The 16,571-nt window shown below is 32.3% G+C and overlaps 1 protein-coding gene across 1 annotated transcript in view; it reads right to left on the bottom strand.

Moving 5' to 3' along the window:
* The window catches only part of LOC132742970 (uncharacterized), a gene marked incomplete at its 3' end in the record, with an annotated part of 58,059 nt that overhangs the window by 36,620 nt on the left and 4,868 nt on the right, over positions 1-16,571 (bottom strand). Inside the window, 2 exon segments of the mRNA XM_060731473.1 lie at positions 1,620-1,693; positions 13,930-13,980. Of these exon segments, the coding sequence (XP_060587456.1) occupies positions 1,620-1,693; positions 13,930-13,980 (125 nt within the window).

The following is a 16,571-nucleotide window of genomic DNA, read 5'->3' as shown; positions in this document are numbered from 1 at the left end:
TCTACAAATATTGAACTTTCACTTTTTCTGTACATTAAATGAGGCTTATTATGCCAGTGGACCACCCAACTCAATCAGTAACTGGGCTGTGTGCCAAATGGCCTTAGTCAGTCTATTGACTTTCTATGCAGCCTAATCTTTAATCTAAATATTGACAAAGGGAGGCAACTCAAAATATTGCTCTTAAAATTATTAAACTCTAGTTATCTTTCTTGAACTCCCTTTGTAAAAAACACGTGAAATTCTCTATATGATTGTTTGAGAGAATGAAATTAGGATTTCCTAAATAAACTTGTTGACCTCCACATAAACAATGGTACTTGTCAACTTCTTACAGCAGGACAATAAATGTCCACTTTATTTTTGTTATATCAGAATATATGTTTTTTTTTCAAGTAGAAAAGCAAGTTGGAATACAGAGCATAAATTTTTCATTATTCAATGAATATAATTATGTCCACAGCAATTAATCACCTAGATAGTTTCATTTAAGCATGTTTATTTTAGCTTGATTACGAAACAAGTTCTTGCAACATATATAAATCACTTCTGAGTCCCTCCCCTTCCTATAGCTAAACAGTACTAAAGTCATATAAGGAAACATGGTTATGACCCGAGTAGGGCTCAAACCCAAGATTCCAGGGTTGAGAGGCAGACATCTAGTTACCTAGTGGTTGTTGTATTACATAATTCACATTGATTTATAGCAGATTTGGGGTATTGTTCTGATGTAAGGAACTCTTTCATTAAAACAGTAAGTATCTGACATAGCCTATGTCCACAGCATTAAGTATCAGACATAGGCTATGTCTACAACATTAAGTATCAGACATAGCCTATGTCCACAACATTAAGTATCAGACATAGCCCATGTCCACAACATTAAGTATCAGACATAGCCTATGTCTACAACATTAAGTATCAGACATAGCCTATGTCTACAACATTAAGTATCAGACATAGCCTATGTCCACGACATTAGGTATCAGACATAGCCTATGTCTACAACATTAAGTATCAGACATAGCCTATGTCCACGACATTAGGATTCAGACATAGCCTATGTCCACAACATTAAGTATCAGACATAGCCTATGTCTACAACATTAAGTATCTACAACATTAAGTATCAGACATAGCCTATGTCTACAACATTAAGAATCAGATATAGCCTATGTCTACAACAGTATTATCCAATGATTGTACATTTTCAGCAAGCTAATATTTTGATGATTTAACAAAAAAAATTTTAATGTTCCATTTCTGGAGAAGTGCTTGTACCAATTTAGGATTTGTTGTATGGAGTATAATGTAACAAGATGTAAGTGGTATTCAAAAGCATCCCAAACATTTTCAAAAGTAACTCAGTGCATTGCTTAAAAACAAATTTTGTCTATTTTTGCCATTAATGAAATGTATGATACCTAGTTTCCTCAGTACTTCAGTAGGTATTGTTAATCTCATATTACAGGAACATAAATCATGAAACTGGCATAATGATTGTGAAAGATGCAGAAATTTCATAGGACCACTGGCATCTTAATACAACTCTAGACAATGTTACACGTGTTGTGATACATTTTTTTCTGTGAATATTTAAATACCATTAATTTTCTTACCTTGATGATGATGGGCTTCATTAAATGGCACTTGTCTCTGGTTGCTACGGTTACCATATCCTCCTCCTCCAGTTCTACAAATAATAATATATAGAATTCATTTTCCGAAATTAACACTACTTGCACCTGTAGCCTATACAGGCTCCTCCCCCCAACCCTAAAAAAAGTCACCCCCTCCCATTTACTTCATCATTTTGATTCATGTTCCTTTTCCAAAGCACAAGACCTGCTATGACTTAAGAACCTTACAATTATATGGAACCTTGGTTTTACTTCTTTGTATTGCAAAACATTTCAATAAACAAAGCACTGGTCCTAAATCATTAGGCTTTACTTCTGGAATGTGTTGGCAGCTTAATAAAAACAATCAGACTCAAAGACCTCAGTTATTTGTTTCTATGATTTCCTTCCAATTAAGTTTGATTGTATGACTTTTAACCATTTGAACAATTTTAGTAGAGCTTCATGCTCAGATCATCCCAGGAAAATTTCATCACATTCGGCCCAGTGGTTTCTGAGAAGAATGGTTTGTATAAAAAGTTGACGAAGGACGCACTGACGGACGATGGACCATCACAAAAGCTCACCTTGAGCACTTTGTGCTCAGGTGAGCTAAAAATTTAAAGTTATTGGGTCAATAGTACAATATGAGAGAATATTGATAAGCTGTCATAGCTTTCTGCCCAAATCCCAAAATGTATTGTGTAAATATTGTTCAAGCATAAATAATTATGTTTAAACCTAAAGGATCGGAATATCCCGTTGAAAGACAGTTGCAGTCCATGGACAGGAACCTGAGAGACGGATATTCCAATCTAAACTACAAAACTTATCTCAGATCCTTTTTTTTGCATTATGATACAATTCTGCCACATTCTATCTAAAACTGCTCATCTCAAGAAAATATTCATTCATGGAAGTTAAAGTCATTTCAACCATAACTATTTTCTTACAATAGCCTATCAAAACGTCAAAATTGTATCATCTTAGGCACATAGTTTTATTCTTAAATTAGGAGAAAGGCAGTTCAATCATAAAATGTACTAAATGATGTCATTGTATAGCACGTGACTGGTCAGCCCATCCCCCCCCCCCCACCCCCCATGCCAGATGAAGATTAAATTTCCTGCACTGGTAGAGTGGTAGATGTATAACTTAGTGGAAACACCAGTCTGATATGCAAGAAAATGTTTCAACTGTATGCAGTTTGCATTGCCTGTGATATAAATATGTGTCATTAGATAAGTCACTTTCATTAAGGATATTAATGATGAAAACAATGTCCTAACATTTATAACTTATGCAATAAACATCCACAATGCCTTGAACTTGGACTTTCTATTAATTCACTGGATTTCAATCAAACTTTTTAAAACTGATTAACCCAGCAGTAAAGTCTTGAACTTTAAGCCTGCTGGCGTCATCAGATTCTACCCAATTACCACCATGCAGACCAACATCTCAAGGTCCACATTGTTCACATATCAGTCAGTACATTTTTTAAAATTTTCCATAAAAATAATGAATGGTTTTGTTCAAACTGAAAGACCAACAAGTCCATGTAAAGATATTTAGTGTCGTAAATACTAAACTGACGGTAAACGCCTTATACTTTCAATATACTTTGCGTTTTACCTTTAAAACAAGAACGTGTTTGTTAAACACAAATGCCCACGGCTCAGATTCTTGTCAGTAGCAATATTTCAAAAAATTTTTACCCATTCACTCAGTTATGGAAAGACAAATTGCCAAAAAATTGTAAACACAAGTTATATAGCTTGACAAAGTCATGGCATTTTGTAATTGTGAAAAATATAAGTTGCCAAGTCATTGTTCTGACTTGTGAAGTTGAAAAATATTCAACTTTATCCTACCAAATATGAAATATATCTGTCATTACATAAAGGCTGTATGGGCAAAAGTGTAAAAATCTATTTTTAGCACTGGTGACCTTAACCAAACTGACCCCTAACTCTATCCAAAAGAAGAATATCATGTAAGTTATCTTCCTACCAAATATGAAATACATCTGTCTATAAATAAAGGCTGTATGGGCAAAAGTGTAAAAATCTATTTTTAGCACTGGTGACCTTGACCCAACTGACCCCTTACTCCATCCAAAGGAAGAATACTATGCAAGTTATCTTCCTACCAAATATGAAATACATCTGTCAATAAATAAAAGCTGTATGGGCAAAAGTATAAAAATCTATTTTTAGCACAAGTGACCTTGACCCACTGATCCCTTTCCCAATAAAAAGGATGAATACCATGTAAGTTATCTTCCTACCAAATATAAAATATATCTGTCACTTAATAAAGGCTGTATGAGAAAATGTGTAAAAATCTGTTTTTAGCACTGGTGACCTTGACCCAACTGACCACTAACTCCATCAAAGTTTATGTTTCTATCAATTATAAATAACATCTGTCTATAGAATAAGGTCAATACACCTGTAAAAATGTAAAAATCTATTTTTAACATTGGTGACCTTGACATTGGTAACATTGACCTTGACCCAAATGACCCCTTACTACACCCAAAGAAGGAGGACCTCCCTTGGCATGTTTGTATTAAACTAAGACATCAACTAAAATATAAAGGCTGTATGAGCAAAAATGTTTATTTTTTAACCTTTTCCCTTATATAAGCGTGTTTCGACGGCTTTTTGCCCCCCCCCCCTTTTTGAGGCCTCAAACAGTGAAAAAATGCCCTATTTAGGCCCCAAACACTGTCTTTTGTTTAAGAAATGTTGTTAAAAAAAGTGACCATTTTTTCGGCGCCGTCCCCCATCCAAATATTACATCAGGGGGTTGCCAGAAGGGGGATGTGCCCCCTTCTGTTTGGGGGGTTTGAAGGGGGGCAGAGTCCCCCTCATCGCCAAGAAAATTTTGGACTTGTGAGAGGCTTAAAATGACCCCAGGTCGATCATAAGGTAACGTGTAACCAACGCTGAAAAGCCTTTGACTCTATCTCAATCCCTTGAGAAGTTGCAGCACTTTGAAATAAATTTTGATGGAAAAAATCGAGGCAAAAAAGTGATTTTTGGCAATTTTGAGATGTCCCCTCGTTGCCATGGTAACAGGAAATTTAAGACTGAGCATGTCGTTACAAAGGCAATGGTCCAGTCAACATTTGTGCCAAGTTTGATTAGTATTGAAGCATTTTTCATAGTTTTATAGCAGTTTGAACTTGTAACAGGAGGCTTTTCAGTGAAAATGGCCATTTTTCACAATATGCTCATGGGGGAAAGGGTTAAACCAGTGACCTTGACCTTGAACCTAGAGACCGCTTACTCCACAAAAAATTAGAGGACCATCAAAGGTACCCACCTACTAAATATGAAAGATATCATTAAAGAAATTAAGCGATTGGGAGAAATTTAAGATAAATCCAACTTGCCTAAATTATAAGGTTAACCAGACAAGGCCCTATTTTCAAAGTGAAAAAAGGGAAATAACTGGGAAATATGGATGACACAGTTATATAACTTGGCAATATCATGTACTTTGTATTGATAAGTAAGTGTGGAAATTATAAAGCCATTAGTATAGATAGAACTTAAGATATTTCCTACTTGCCGTTTTAGGTTAACCATTATTCATTTTCTAAGTGCTGAAAAGGGCAATAATTTGGTAAAAATGAAAGCCAGAATTATGTAACTTGCCCAGATCATGTACTTTGTATTGATTAGTAAGTGTGTAAACTTTAAAGCCATTGGTACAGGTAGAACTTAAGAAAAATCCAACTTGCCGTTCTAGGTTAACCTCGTACGGACAGACAGACGGTTCAATCACTATATGCCCGCGGGCATAAAAACATTTTATTTAGAGTTTTTTTGTCAACAGTAATGCATTAAAAATTCAGAAACCTGCATTATTTAGTTGCAAGTTTCTAGTTTATTTTAGAACATTATCAACATAAAAAAGGGAAATAACTTTGTCAAAATGCAATTCAGAATTATTAGACTTGGCCTTCCAAGTGTCTGCAATATTTATAACATGTTTGAAGCATGCTTACTCAAATTCAGTACATTTCTTTAGATTTTGACAATAAAACCCCTAAAACTCACATAAGAATGGTCCAAAATTTGAAGTAGGACAAGTCCATTATACGAATTCAGGTTGGTAAGGTATAATTGTTCATTAATATGCATCTTCTAATCTACAGCTGTTGCTTTTAGCAAATTTGATACAGTCTGCATTGATTTAATGATACATATCAATATGGCAGTTGCTATTTTACACTGTGTACTTTCTTACTGGCTAGATTTTTGCCTATATTGTCAATTTTACATACCTTTTCAAATAACAACAAATCAACTCACAAATAATTTACAATTGGCTACAGTAGCATAAAGGGAAAATAAGAAATCTTTTATTCACTATGTGCACATGCAAATGCTATTATGTGGCCTTTTAAAAAATATCACTTGCACAAACAGTAGCTAGTATGTGTGCATGGGGTAGTATAATGTGGCCACATGTGCAATGTTTAGTATGTGCACAAATGATAGTATTATGTAGCCACACATGCAACTGGTAGTATGTGCACATTTAACAGTATTATGTGGCCACAAAATACCTTTAAGGATACACATGAAAGCCATAACCCTGCCACACGCTATGCTTTATATTTTATACCTATTTCTTGGCCATGTAATACTAATGTGTGTGCATGTGATACACATCACTTGGCTTATAATGTCAAACCTATCATGTGCGCATATAAATACTATCATGTGGCCTGTATAATGCACTACTGTCTAGTTCACACAATATTATAAGCTATCCCAGTCCCAAGCTGTAAATTAATAAAGAATTTCCTATGTCTTTATTATACCACAGAAAAAGGCTCTATATTATGAACATGGTCCCAAAAAATAAAATTTTACTTGCAAAAATGAACATTGTTCTAAAGAAAAAAAATCATTTGCATTAATTGATATGCATGACATAAGTAGTGATTGCATGATTGTACAATGTATAACAGTTGGTTCTCAGAGACGTGCAGGAATGTGTGTTCTTGAAAATATGGCCTAGTATAAAGTAGCATTTTTGAATAATGGTATATGTCTCTGTAACTATATGATAATCATTTATCTTTGTAACTTATAATGTTTTTTACTTCACAATTCTTAAAATAACATCATCATGCCTCACATATTAATCTTGAAAAATCTTGAATTTTTGAAGAAAAAAACCCCAACAAACTAGAAATGTGTCCATAGGACACGGGTGCCCCCACCGTGCCACTGTTCTGTCAATCTTATGACTCTAGGTCAAATTTTACTAAGTCAAGGGCAAAAACTCTAAAAATACAAAAAATATCCAGAAGAAAATACCCAAATGCCCAACTACACATGCTGATCAACATTCCTGTAAAGTTTCATGACTCTAGGTCAAATACTTTTTGAGTTACATGCGACACAAGTTGAAAATTGCAAAATTTTACTAAGTTCAGGGCAATAACTCTAAAAATACTTATAATATCCAGATGAAAATACCCAGGTGCACAACTACACATGCTGATCAACATTCGTGTAAAGTTTCATGACTCTAGGTCAAATACTTTAGGAGTTACGTGCGACACAAAAAGAACGGATGGACAGACGGAAGGACGGACAGACAGACAAGGGTAAATCTAAATGCCCGCCACTAAAGTGGGGGGCACAAAAAGTATTCTAAAAGGTATGACAGGTGTTACCAGTAAATCAGCTTTATTTTTCATAGTATTTCATAATCAGACTGAATCAAACAATAGCATGGCCGAGAAACTTTAAATTCATGGCTTATAGTACTGGTCGATTCCAGGAATGGATCCGAGAGCGTTTCCTTCTCATTTCATTCATTCATTTTCACAAACAATAAAATAATGCTATTTTATCCAGTTAACATTATGATACAAACAAATTTCAAAGTTACCTTCCAAAGGCCATTTTCACTGTGGAAAAGAATTTGGATACGCTCATTGCTCCTGGCACCCGTTAAAATCCGTACTTTATAAAAATGATAACTCCAATACATATAATACATACATTTAACTCACATATTATATCTTAACTAGTATTTAATACATGTACGTAGAAATCGTTTATCTTAAACTGCAGACTTAAATCACATGGTTAGTTAACGGGTTTATCATGCATTATGTTTGTCTATAACTCAACGTATTATCGGATATTCATCATCCCATTGTTTTGAATCTTCAAAGCAATCTTTTTATTCTTTATTTAAACCTTTATTTAAACAATACACTTAATGAAACTATACTATTTCACACACATGTTTATATATGTCATCATATATGCGTTTAATTTGTTATAGCCGCCTGATTGAACGCTGTATGTCTACTTTCATTTTCACTTAAATAAAACCACTTAAATAAAACATGTAACCACATCCTGCTTACATAACAGTCAAGAGTCAAAGTTACGCCTTTTTTCCCAGACACTAGTCCAAGCCCTTTTTTAAAATCAAGTAGCCAATTAAAATAACCCATTAAATAAAAACAACCAAATAACATATACTTGTTTAAACCATTGATAACTATGATGATCATTAATCTTCTAAAATGGTTTTTAATTTGCCATCATTTAGATTTTAAAGCAATTTCCGAAATACATGTGTAAATGATGATGAAATTCAAAATTTTTATAATGAGGCTCAGCCTGATCATTACTATTAATCAAGCCATTTAAATAGTAATCTAATTCCGTTTAAGTGTTGTTTTTTTTTATTAAAAATTGTCTCTTTTCTGTCCTGTGTGATATCATTGTGTTATTTATCATTGAGATTAAACATGCATTTATTATAAGAAAGAAATGAAGAAATACATTATTATGTTATATCGAAATTTTAATCTTTTTTTTAAATCCACCAAATAATATATAATTATGTTAGTCTTTAAAGTCCACAGTTTCAAAGATACATTTATGAATTGTCCCGCAGATCCATCTCTTGTTCACAAATTTATCAAAAATGTCTCGAAATAATTCAACTATAAACAACAATGGGACAATAAAGGTCAAGGCCACAGGACAATGTCAGTTTATCACTTGAACCTTGACCAGGCATTTATTTTCCGTCTTTTAACTATCACTATTCTGACAGCCTCGAGCCTTCCATTTGAACAAAGATTCTGTTCTCATGACATTAATTCTTGTTTATATTTCGGTTTAAAGGTGGACAATCTAATTACAAAGTCACCTGGAGTTGTTTAAGGTTTAAAGATGGTCAATCTGATTATAAAGTTGTTGGATTTTACCTTAAACAGGTATACTTTAAACTTAGTAATGTTGATTTATAATGATTTCATTGTAATTCTTGCTGATTGAATCTTTGATTCAATTTAAACCTTATATTAAAACAGATAAAATCCCAGTGAATAGTCATTCAACAATTCTTTAAAGCGTGCTTCCTAAATAAGAGCAGAGAAAATATGATATAATATGAGAAAATTTTAGACTTATTTTGATTAACATTGTCAACTGAAACAAAACATTTAGCCTGCATTATGTGTAGGCACTATACATGTGTAAAAAATTTATTCAAATTACGTAAAATGTATCAAAATATGCAAGATTAGACTTTATACCATACAGATACAACAGAACACGGCAAATATGGATTTCCATCCATCTCACACTGTAGTACAAACAAACTTTTACAGTACATGTATATAACAACAATAAATAGTACGAGAGGAACACACAACAACGCTGAATCAAGTATAAAATTTTAACCTACTAGTTTTGGGTATTCACTAAACTTTTACAGTAATATATAGATTATAAGTGATGATAAGTCTTGATTATTGTAAATGGCTGTGCACAGTGAAGCTTAGAATTGAACCTTTGATTAGATGGGAAAACCCATATTTTGCAGAGTTTCCAATAAAATCTTTTAGTCACAGAGTAGAGTTTAAAGTAATAAAAAAAATACATTAAAACATATTTAGCAAGTAAAATACTACATAGAATTTGGAAATTTATTAATTCCTAAAATTATTGATCATAATGTATTTTAAATATTAGAGCAGTCGGTAAGACAGCAACGCTCTACTATTCTTAGTGCTTGACAGTAAAAAAGCCTTGATAATGTAAAATTAAAAAAGTTAACATAAGGGCAAATTTTTTCTTTAAAACCATGTTACAGTTATAGGCCTTGAAGAGAGTCCTATTATGCTCTCAAAGAAGAGTATAAAATTTCAACTTGTTTCAAAGCCAGATGTCAATGGAATATGAAAATATCTGAGGTGGTATGCAAACTTAAATATAAATTCTAAGTCAAAAAAGGGACATAATTCTGTCAAAATGCTTGATACAGTTACCTGCTCCTGTCTACAGCTTAGGGTCATGTTGGTGAACAAGTGTGCAAAGTTTCAAAGCCATATGTCAATGGACTTTGAAAATATTTGAGGTATTACAAAAACTTTAACATAAGTGGTTACGCCAACGCTGACATGGATGCCGACGCTCGGGTGACTACAATAGCTCTTCTTATTCTTATCGAATAGTCGAGCTAAAAAGCCTTAAAACAATATCTTGTTTAAAATTTTATTTAAGCACTCAAGAGTTCCATATCTTAATTTATATTAATTTTTGAAAACTGCAAATTTTAACTCACACTATTCCTAAGATGAAGTCCCTCCTTTGATCTTAATTCAATGTGAATTTAAGGTTTAACAATGTGCTATATAAATGTAGTATTAGACTGGCTATATCCTTGATAAGATTATCTTCATGAATTATTGTCACAAAGCACACAAAACGGATTCAATGATTTAAGACAGCTGCCAAGGGTTCTGGGGAAGAGCATTTGAAAACAACCCCCCATAAATCATGGCACAAGCCAATATCACCATAAATCATGGGACATGGGAGGGGAATAATTCAAAATATTTTTATGCAAGGCAATAAGAATATATCAAGGACTTGTGTAAAATACAACAATTAACTCACACTTATCTTACATAACTGATATTTTGTAATGTTGAACTAAACCTATTTTAAAGTTAGAATTTGTCATTGTTAATTCAATATGTTATGCTGGAACCAAACACAATTAGCCTTGGTAATTGCCATTGAAGATGTAGATCAATGTGGTCTGAACACTGGCTAGCTCAGTTCTCAAGTTTGATTTTTCTCATATGGAGGCATGCAGTTTTAAGTTCTCGGCCAGCCTGCACATCAATGCTGTTCGAGTCACTTAAAATTATTGATAGTGTATGTTGTAAGTTTATTTAGGTCAGATATCTCATTGTCCGAAATCACTTAACATAGTATCAATTTCTAATCACAAATTTTTTTAATTTAGTGATTGTATTAAATACCAGTGAAAGAAACCTGGCCTGTAAGGAAATGCTTTTATACAATACAATCTTACAATTCTTCAGTAGCATTCTAACACCTATAGTCCATATGATCAATCTAGATTTAAAACAGTACAAGTAATCTATTACAGTGAACAATGGGAGACAATCATTGTAATAAAGAAAATATATTCAGTTACTGTTATTTCCCTTGATCCACTTATGCTTAAATACATTAAAAGTTATCCAGTCGTACTTAAAGATTTTAACAAGTTAAATGTTGATGCTGCACCTCAAAGACGCCGCAAAATGATGTGAACAGTCAATCAGCAATGAAAATCGTTCTCTATTACAGTTGAATATCCGAAGCACAAATCAATTTTTTCTCCATGCTCTTGGTATGTGCTTGTTGTTTAATAATTAAGATGTATATTTTTTAGAAAAAGTGGAACTTAATGCATAAATTCACAAAGTAATGCCATGTCTGAAATTCTTAAATGTTTGTCAGAGTGCTGCGACAAAAATTTTAACGTCTGGTTGAAGCAAAATAAATTGGATAACAAGTAAAATTAAAATGATTGATATACTTAAAATAAAGTCCAGACATTATGTGCCGAGAATATGTACATTTAAATATTGGCACGAATTGCAGTGTAAGAAATTAGGATTTGAATCCACTAGGCATTCGGAGTACCAGAGTGAAATATTCACTAGCCCAAAAGACATTTCACTAGCACAATTCATTTGTTCAAAACAGTTGCTTATATTGCCTCTGAAAATACAGTAGCCTGGCGGGGCTTGTTACTGTGAAAAGTTGGTAGCCCGAGGAGAAATTGAGTCATCAGGGGCTATAGGACTACTGCTAATTTTGAACACTGCGAATTGCATAATGTTCAAATGATTTTGAGGACGAACTGTTCTGCAGTGATCTCCCCTTTAATTATTATGTAGATAAAATTAGATAATGATAAAAAGAATATGATATTCAAACATGGCACTATCACTTCAGTTAAACGTTTATTCTAATCCCTTAAAGCTCTGTGACATGTTGTACATCAGAAAAGTTATTTTTATTAGAAAATTTGAAAAACAGTGTGATTTTGTTAAAACAATAAAAAATACACAAAATCAAGTCTAAAATTTTCCCCATTGCAAGCTGCGTCTAATGAATATATGAAAGTAAATAAAGTGAACAAAGGGAGATAATTATTGCAATAAATAAAATATATATTTAGTAACAGTTATTTCCCTTGATGCAGTGATCTACATGATGGTATGCACTTAAAATGTAAACACAGAAATTAAATGTAATTTAATAAGTGCATTATGGGGAATTTTTAACATAAAATGAACATAAGTGTTCAGATATTATCAATTTCCTTCTAGTCTACATATTCATATGATTAGTTATTTATAGTCAGACAGGCTACTTGTAGCTACAAGAAAACGTGATAACTCTTTCCATACTAAATATCTTAAATGAGCCGCGTTTTTTTTTTTTTTTTTTTTTTTTTTTTTTTTTTTTTTTTTTTTTTTTTTTTTTTTTTTTTTTTTTTTTTTTTTTTTTTTTTTTTTTTTTTTTTTTTTTTTTTTTTTTTTTTTTTTTTTTTTTTTTTTTTTTTTTTTTTTTTTTTTTTTTTTTTTTTTTTTTTTTTTTTTTTTTTTTTTTTTTTTTTTTGTTTCCACACTAAAACCCAACATAGTGCATTTGCGACCAGTATGGATCCAGACCAGCCTGCGCATCCGCGCAGTCTGATCAGGATCCATGCTGTACACTTACCAACTCTATTACAAGAAGAGAAACTGATAGCAAACAGCATGGATCCTGATCAGACTGCTCAGATGCGCAGGCTGGTCTGAATCCATGCTGGTCGCAAACCCATTATGTTGGTTTTGTCATGACATGGCTCATATCTTAAATCTTCTTGTCCATCTTACAACCTGGACTTAAGTCCATCTTACGATATGGACATAACAATATTTATATTTTTTACAGAAAATTTCAAAATTAACTGACTGAATTGTGAACAGTGGAACAGTTGGTAAGAATGTGCTGGCATATATTGGTCTGCACTTATGGCATGGGTTACTTTGATTCAGTTGGTGACAACAGGGTCAAAAGGTTATTAACAAACTAATTAATTTTTAAATAAACATAACAGCATTATTAAGATATGCCAGGTCAATTAATCTTGTCAAAAATACTGCTTTTTAAGTACCCTCTAAAATAGCATCAACTTGGTAATTATTCTAGCCCTAATTAGAACCCTGGCTGCAATAACTGGTATAGCAATGTACTGTATAGTCCAAATAACTGTACTGCGCGACGAGATATTGTGCTTTCTTGTGTCTGAGTAATATCTCGCCTCTAGATTCTGACCCAGAACAAAAATATCTCTGAATCTAGCTTTGGCATGTCAATATATTTTGACTATGTACTGTATAGTTTAAAAAATAAACAATAATGTAAATGTCATAGAGCAACTTTTTAGTTTCACTGATGGAGGATTTTTTTAGACATAAGATGACGCTTTGTAAAAACAAAAATTCAGTACTGGTTGCAGTCCAACAGAATAGTTCCTGATTTTTATAATATGCAGTGGTAGCCATTTTTGAAGTTATTCAATATTTAAAAATAAAATTATGAAGTTTAGCAAAGTAAACATATGATAAGTCAATTGTCAAATTCTATTGCATATGTAAAGAAAAATATTATGGTATTAATATTCAAAAGATTTCATATCAGTCAGTATCAAGATGATATAATGGTCAGAAAATTTAGAATAAATTTGGAATGATCCTTCAAAACGACAGCAAAAATAGTCCATTTCCCATTCGAACAAGATAATTTGAAATAACTTACTTTTACAGACTATCTGCATGCAGCCATATACAGACCACTCCAGTTCATTTTGCAAGAGTGATCCTTATTAAAACAAGGTATGACTGTATATTTCTATTTTTCAAGGATATAAAAATAATATATTGTATACAAACCTTGCTGGTACTCCTGGCCTTGATACCCTATCAACTTGGTTTAATATTTCTCTGGAAAAAAAACAAACCCAACAACATGAATTAAGAAGCATATACTGTTTAAATTCCTGGGAAATACTTATTCAAATTGTTAATTTAGTTCTATAATTTTGGACAACATATCTCCGATCTCTACATTTTCTTTACTTCTTTAATGTATATTAAATAACCGATATGTACAGAAAATATACAAGGTATAAATATGACAAATTCAGTTTCAATTGGGGCCTTTTCCTTTCTGTTACTTCTGACTGACTGAGCTGAAACAACAAATGGACCGTCTGATATCTATAAGTTTAATAAATCAAGAATAACTTGCAGTATGTGACACAAGGTTTTTCATGGAATGTATTATTACAGTTAGTATATGTGTGCATGCATAGATGTTAAGTAGATTCCTTCCTGATATACAATCAACATGTTTATCCTCTATTTAGATGTTCTTCATTTAGAATTTATAGTGACATTCATGCCGATAAGGTGACTTTCCTAGTTTTACTGCTACTGTGAGGAAGATGCCAGATCCTGCTTGCATAAATGGGAAGTTTAGTAAAACCACAGACATTCTGTTAATTAAGTGTAATTGTCTTGTTTGTTTTTCTAAAGAACAAACATATACAATGTATGTATTTGTTTTTAATCTTTTTTTAAATACAAACAAATTTAACAATTTGTTGTGTGTCACAACACACAGGCTTCTGGTATGCCACAAAGATAATCTTTACAATATCATTCCGACTACATCATGAAGGAAAACAAAAATATTGCTTGTAAAGTGCAATTGTTAAGTCATGAAGCACTTGGCATTTATATAAATAAGGAAGAAATTATCATCTAGTAGTTAGTTATAAAACAGTAAGAATTATAAACCAAACTAGTGGCAATTATAAACCAGTTAGCAATTATAAACCAGTTAGCAATCATAAACCAATAGGCAATCATAAACCAATAGGCAATCATAAACTGATAGGCAATCATAAACCAGAAGGCAATACCAGACGGCAATCATAAACCAGAAGGCAATACCAGAAGGCAATACCAGAAGGCAATACCAGAAGGCAATCATAAACTGATAGGCAATCATAAACCGATTGGCAATCATAAACCAGAAAGCAATCTTAAACCAGAAGACAATCATAAACTGATAGGCAATCCTAAACCAGTCGGTAATCATTAACCTGAGTAGGTAATCATTCATTATCGGGCAATCATATACCAGTGAGAAATTATTATAAACTAGAAGGCACATCATAAACCACGGGGTAATAACACATTTATAATTTAGTAGGCACATCATAAAGCATGCTTTGTAGCATAATTATAAAGATATGTCCAGTAAAAGAATGTGTTTCTAAATATTATTTGGTTCTTTTTTTCCCTTAACCTTGAAATAACAATACTTAACTAATTGCTTTTATTTCATCATCTCTTTTGAGATATAAAAAAAACCCCAACATGTTGACTTTCCTACCCAGACATGTCCACCAAGACAATATATGAAATGAACAGTTCTTTGTCTATTTTTTATTTAGCCACCTAATTTACACAAATTGTGACACAATTCTCCCAATTCACTAGATGTTGGTGGTAGTGGATGTGACAAAGTGTTAAAGGGATATTCAGGCAAATTAATGACAAAAATATCAAAATAATGATCTTATATAATTATGTTCTAAAATGACATTTTTTAGAGTCCCACCTTGAATTTCTGTATAAATTCTATACATTTTGGGTTTGAAGCGTAAATATACCTATATATATATGTTGAATGAAATATAGACGCCATCAGAATCACCAAGTACTTTTAAAACAAGTCATGTCACTTGAACAAACCCCAGATGTTACAATACCATACTATGGTGGATATTGTATGATTGAAACAAGTGTAAATCATTTATTTGACATGTTGTTAAATGTTTTGAGAGTTCACTGTGTCAATTATTGTGAAATCTTAACGCTCTAACCTGACCGTCACGTGGGTCAACTTAGCAAACCACCATTTTATTCTTTATACTGAGAAAAGTTTTGTTCCTGCGACTCCCTAGTGCATTAATTTTGAGGACATTTACAGAATAATGAATGAAAAATTCAAAGCGAAGAAATGAAAATTTTGCTTGAGTCTCCCTTTAAGAAAAAAGATAAAATATACAACATGTAATATATGATTCAATAAACAGCGAACTTGTTGATATAGAGGGGTTTTAATGTCGAAAGTCAAGAGATAAACCATAATAGAAGCCTGAATCATGAAACTACCGTCACGTATAATATTATTTCCTAACTGCTTCTAATTTCATAACATATCCTGTATCCTTTAAATAGAGAGATACAATGGGGGAAATAAATGACATCATTCAACAGGATAATAAAACTTATCCCACACTTTTAAAGATTTATCTTTAAAATGTCATTAAATATCACACACATTTTCCTCATTCAATTAACACTATTATGTACAAGTTGGACATGTTTTAAATCATACATTACAAAGTGGTGCTTGAACACAACTCCACTTTAATACTCATTTCTAATTAAATGAAAATTGAAAACCTGTTTAATAACTGAAAATGTATTTAAGATTAAGTGATTTTATATATACTCAA

This window comes from Ruditapes philippinarum, unplaced genomic scaffold, assembly GCF_026571515.1.
Source record: "Ruditapes philippinarum isolate M1 unplaced genomic scaffold, ASM2657151v2 ctg3522_1_1_1_1, whole genome shotgun sequence".
NCBI classification, from domain to species: Eukaryota; Metazoa; Mollusca; class Bivalvia; order Venerida; family Veneridae; genus Ruditapes; species Ruditapes philippinarum.
This window is presented reverse-complemented; position numbering and strand designations above follow the sequence as displayed.